We start from the raw sequence: 5,953 nt of genomic DNA on the forward strand, positions 1-5,953 counted from the left end.
AGTCTAGGAAAACGCAATCTACCCAACCCTCTCTCTCGTGTCTTACTTCTGTTACCTTGTCATAAAACTCCAGGAGGTTTGTGATACAAGATTTGCCTTCCATGAACCCATGCTGGTTTTCATTTATAATCTTGTTCCTTTCCAGGTGTTCGACCACTCTCCTCCTGATAATCTCCATGACTTTGCACACAATACATGTCAGAGACACAGGTCTGTAGTTTAGTGCCTCGTTTCTGTTTCCTTTCTTAAATATGGGGACTACATTAGCTGTCTTCCATTTCTCAGGTAGTTGCCCAGTTTCAAGGGATGTGTTGAAGATTGTGGTTAGAGGCACACACAGCATCTCTGCTCCTTCTCTAAGGACCCATGGGGAGATGTTGTCCGGTCCCATCGCCTTTGAGGTGTCAAGGTCACTTAAGAGCTTCTTCACCTCCTCCTCAGTTGTTCGTATGTCATCCAACACTTGTTGGTATATTCCCTCTTGATGTTCCCTTCTGTGCTGTCTTCCCACAGCCCTTCCTGTCTCTACTGTAAAAACTTCCTTAAATCTCCTGTTCAGCTCCTCACATACCTCCTGATCATTTCTTGTGAGTTCTCCACCTTCTGTCCTTAATCTGATCACCTGGTCTTTGACTCTTGTCTTCCTCCTGATGTGGCTATACAACAGTTTCGGGTCAGTCTTGATTCTCGATGCTATGTCATTTTCATACTGTCGCTGGGCCTCCCTCCTTACCTGTGCGTACTCGTTCCTGGCTCTGCGACTGATCTCCCTATTTTCGTGTGTTCTCTGCCTTCTGTACTTTTTCCATTCTCTATTGCACTTTGTTTTTGCCTCCTTACACCGTCGGGTAAACCAGGGGCTTGTTCTGGTCTTCCCGTTGTTACTGTTGCCCTTGGGAATGAACCTTTCCACTGCCTCCTTGCATTTTGTTGCTACATATTCCATCATTTCATTTACTGGCTTTCCTGCCAGTTCTCTGTCCCACTGGACCTCCCGCAGGAAGTTCTTCAACCCTATGTAGTCCCCTCTTTTATAGTCAGGCTTTTCCCATTCTACTCCTGTTATTCTCTCCACTTGCAGCTCTACTATGTATTCAAAGCACAGAACCACGTGGTCGCTAGCTCCTAGGGGACTCTCATACTTGATGTCCTCAATGTCTGAGCTGCCCAGGGTGAACACAAGATCCAATCTTGCTGGTTCATCCTCCCCTCTCACTCTGGTAGTGTCCTTAACATGTTGGTGCATGAGGTTTTCCAGCACCACGTCCAACATCCTGGCTCTCCATGTTTCGGGACCCCCATGTGGCTCCAGGTTTTCCCAGTCAATCTCCCTGTGGTTGAAATCCCCCATAACCAGCAACTTTGCTCTGCTGGAGTGAGCTCTTCTTGCCACCTCAGCAAGTGTGTCCACCATTGCTCTGTTGCTCTCTTCATATTCCTCTCTTGGCCTCCTGCAGTTCTGTGGTGGATTATACATCACTGCAATGACCACTTTGTGTTCCCCAGACTGAAGTGTACCTGCTATGTAGTCTCTTTCTCCTGTCTCATCTAGTGTGTGTGTGTGTGTGTGTGTGTGTGTGTGTGTGTGTGTGTGTGTGTGTGTCAGTGTGTATACCCTGAGAGTTGTTCAGCTGGTGGTGTCCACATTAACTTCAGCATTATTGACCCTCGTGTAATCGATACCAACCATTACATTTAGTGTAAATATTACTCTTAAGAATTCATGCATTGTTTAACTTTTACTAGTAAAAATATCACCAGTATCCTGGAATGCAAGTGACTATAAAATTAGTATTATTACTTTATCTATGGGAAACGCTAATCCCGTAGATCATAAATCACCTGCTGAATAGGAAATAAGAAGTATCAGGTTTGATCAGAGAAAGTGGAGGATAGCTCCAGTTCTTTGAATCAAGATCCCTTCTCTGGCATCAAGGCCAGTGAAGGCCTTGAAGAGTCATTTATCTTAGAGAATCTTAAAACGTTATCCTCCTGCCACAAAGTTTTGTCACCCTTTTACTGTTGCGTCAGTGTTTGTTTACACTCAGCTGCTTGTGAGTTGTGTACTCCCTTTAAATATATGGTCACATTATTGCAACTAACACCACCACAATGTCTTCCCTAATACCCTTGTTCATTTTAGTGTTTCATGAGGCGTCTGTGTAATAATCATAGACGATGATATTTTATTTTATTTACTGTATAAGTATTATTTTATGAAAAGTACATCTCTTCAAAGCAATGTTGAGAGGCACCACCTCCAGTGGTGACCGGGGACTCACAGCCTCAGAGAAGAGAATAAACGTCCTTCAGAGCAAAACCTCAAGGTTTTTCACCGAAGCTGTTCAGATATTTCTTTCCTTTACCACCCCATTGCTTCATATATAAAAAATCTGCTACTCAAATGTCATTTGCTACTGTATAAAAAGAAATGAACTCATATGAACCACACCTCACGTTGACAGCTAGCGGATGAGAAAGAGGAGTGTCGACAGCGTGCAGAAAGAACCAAGACTACGCGAGAGTTGCAAGCTGAGATGAGAATCTCCCAGCTGCAGCAGTGGGTGGAGAGACGCCTAGCAGCACGAGATACTAACCCACCACACCCACACAACCCCAAGACCTGCGTCTTCAGGAGAGCCAGGGACCCGCTCACTGGCTTGTTCCCTCTCACCAGGTAAGTCAGGCAACCTAGTCACTGCTTTCTATGTTTACGTTTCATACTTTTTCTTATTTTTGGTATAGCAAAAGATGTCTTCCCTTTTCACGTCATATTTTATCGATTAATTGAACAATATTCTTAGACCATTTTAATGTAAAAAGAAAGTGAGAGTAGCTCTTGCTGAGGAAGGCTTTAAGAATGGTGCTGAGTATATATTGAACGTCCTGATTTATCTTCCACGTTAATATATCTTCTAAGTAAATCTTTATATTTTATCTTTACTAGATCTCGGTCAGAGGAAGCTGTGTCAGAGTATCGAGAAGAGGGAGAAAGCGATCGTGACTCTGTTTACAAGGGCTTGAGAGTACTCGATCATCCAACTTCCATGTACAACATTCCACAAAGCATTCACGATGAAGCTGACGTAGTCATATATGATTCCCCAAAACCTATGCCTTCTCTCGTGCCCGGGGTCCTCCGCTGCCCCTCACCTACTGACCACCCCTCCAGGAGTCTCTCCACTGGTAGTCGAGGCTACACTCACACCAGAGGGGCAGGGAGCCGTAGTCATTCGCTAGACGCTCGTCAGGTCTTACGTCAGTCACGAAGCACACTAAATGAACAGACTTCATCGGAAAGACCTCGAGGTCAGAGTCCTGTTAGAATGTCACACAGTAAAGACATGTTAAATGACTCAGCAAGCAGTGACGTCTCAGCTGGCCGACGAGGAAGCAGAAGTAGTCGAGGAATGAATGGATCTTCAGTTCAGAGCTCCCCAATGGCCGCGAATATGAACCGATTTTCCCCTGGCAACCCATCACCCCTTCTGCGTCGCTCCAACATACCTTCACAAGCTGACGCACCCACTGCTGCTCATGCCAGACCTTCTCTACATCACACAGACCTCAACCAGGCAGTTGACAACCTTAGAGTCTCTCAATCTCAAGCTGAAAATGGCGCCATACCAAAGACATACGGACGTTCTGAAGACACACGTCATGATGGAAACAAGGACGAAAGCGAGGTCCACCAGCCACAAGGCTGGAGTGGGTACAGCCGCTACGATTACCGCAACACTAATCCTTATATGCACGGTGACCTGCGTGGACGTAATCCGCTAGTTCAACCTCCACACATAGCCACTGCCCCAGCAGAACCCAAGGTAACTAAAGCGGGATATGAGACTTACTCACAATACCAAAAATACCCCTCTGCTCCAGAAGGTCAGACTGCAGAGACATACCATGCCAACCTAGCACAACCACAAGAGGACTTTGACGCTACAACCTACCTAGACATGGACAGGTAAATTGACTATAATCAGTAAGAAATGGGTCTTAGAATGTTTTACGATTATCTTAAACAATAATCTACACTTAAAAATTATCTCTGCAATGTTATTGCACCGTTTTATTTTACTCCAAAACAATTCTGAGGTCAAAATTTATGCTTTATATGTATTTATGGTGACTGACGCTGTGTTTTGTGTTGCAGATACAGGATCCAGCAGGCAGTGAGACGGCTCTACGATGGCTACCTGGCAGAGGGCCACCTGGAGGCTGTCAGAGGAGTAGGAAGAAGCAACCTGGAGTCTTCCATTGAGCATGATTCCCACAACGACTCTGGATATTCCACCAGACTTTGCACAGGCTCCCAGGGTCCCTCGCCCGCACTCTCAGGTAAGAAATCTGCAGGTAGGTTTAAAAGCATCTGATTTTAGTCAAATAACATGTATATCATTAGTATATAACATATAAAGCGTAGCTTTAGAAGGACAGGAGATGCTGGACCACTTAACGAGTCTATCATCTTTCAGAGGTCCATGTCAGGAGTCATTTTTCTGACAGGAAACTCTACCACCTTCATCATTGAGGCATAATATGCAGTAATTATACTTCGTTAAATCTGAAAAGGTGGAAGACGATTACTATATTTATGTGAAACGTTCAACCCAAGTGGGTTACTATTTAAAGGAGTAGTGGAGGCTCAGTTCTTCACACGGTAAGCGCAATACAAATGCGTTACCTGTTTCTACTCACCATTGAAACCTTGACTGTCAAAGGCATAAAATTTATTGTATCTTGTCAAAATATTAATCTGATTTTCTGTTGACGATCAGCTTACCTGTGATATTTCCTGGACTAGGCGCGCAGGAAATGCCGTCAGAAAGCGAGCTGAAACATCCTGCAGCGGCTGCTTCAGAACCCAGCAGACACCTCTCCTACACCGGAGCTCAGAAGCACGACTCCAGCAGACAGCCAGGGAGGGAGCCGACCTACCCTGGAGCTCCTGGGACACGGTACTCCAACGGTCTGGTTCCACCAGGACCCCAGCACACCACCACCCCAACCAGGTTCTCCACTCCTCATCTGGGCAGCGACACAGTCATCATTGGAGAATCCTCTCTCGTCTGACTCCTCTGATACTTCTCCAATTAAACCAGTATATATATATATATATATATATATATATATATATATATATATATATATATATATATATATATATATATATTATATATATATATATATTATATATATATATATATATATATATATATATATATATATATATATATATATATATATATATATATATATATATATATATATATATGTCGTGCCGAATATGTAAAACTGGTCAATTAGCAAGAACTCATTTAAAATTAAGTCCTTTCTAAAATTTTCTCTTATACGTTTAAAGATATATTTTTTTCATTAATGTTGTTGTAAAAATCTATAATTTTGCACCAAAAGGAACTTAGAAAACTTACCTAACCTTATTATAACAAGAACAATTTATTTTAGCCTAACCCAGCTAAATATATTTTAGATTTGTTTACAATAATTTAATACTAAACAAACACAGTGAAATATATTTTTTTCGTTAGGTTGAGAATGATTTTGGCGAAATTATTGCATACACAAATTTTCACTTGTCCTATATGGCAAGATGAACGTTGCTATTTAAGCCAAGATCGCAAGTTCTGCCTATTCGGCACGACATATATATATATATATATATAATGTCGTGCCGAATAGGCAGAACTTGCGATCTTGGCTTAAATAGCAACGCTCATCTTGCCATATAGGACAAGTGAAAATTTGTGTATGCAATAATTTCGCCAAAATCATTCTGAACCTAACGAAAAAAATATATTTGATTGTGTTTCTTTAGTACTAAATTAGTGTAAACGTATTTAAAATATATTTAGTTGGGTTAGGCTAAAATAAATTGCTCTTGTTATAATAAGGTTAGGTAAGTTTTCTAAGATTCTTTTGTGGCAAAATG

General features: G+C 42.1%; 1 protein-coding gene across 4 annotated transcripts in view; it reads left to right on the forward strand.

Moving 5' to 3' along the window:
• dgo (ankyrin repeat domain containing protein 6 diego) overlaps positions 1–5,114 on the forward strand; it is a 325,069-nt gene extending 319,955 nt beyond the window's left edge. For 3 of the 4 annotated variants that reach the window (XM_070090997.1, XM_070090996.1, XM_070090998.1), the window contains 4 exons: positions 2,466–2,677; positions 2,948–3,967; positions 4,157–4,341; positions 4,808–5,114. In XM_070090997.1, the coding sequence (XP_069947098.1) occupies positions 2,466–2,677; positions 2,948–3,967; positions 4,157–4,341; positions 4,808–5,076 (1,686 nt within the window). In that variant the 3' untranslated portion in view covers positions 5,077–5,114. The remainder of the gene's footprint in view (positions 1–2,465; positions 2,678–2,947; positions 3,968–4,156; positions 4,342–4,807) is intronic. The other variant, XR_011392731.1, reaches the window with a different exon arrangement.
• Positions 5,115–5,953: the final 839 nt, after the last annotated feature.

Source organism: Cherax quadricarinatus, chromosome 33 (genome assembly GCF_038502225.1).
Source record: "Cherax quadricarinatus isolate ZL_2023a chromosome 33, ASM3850222v1, whole genome shotgun sequence".
Lineage (NCBI taxonomy): Eukaryota > Metazoa > Arthropoda > Malacostraca > Decapoda > Parastacidae > Cherax > Cherax quadricarinatus.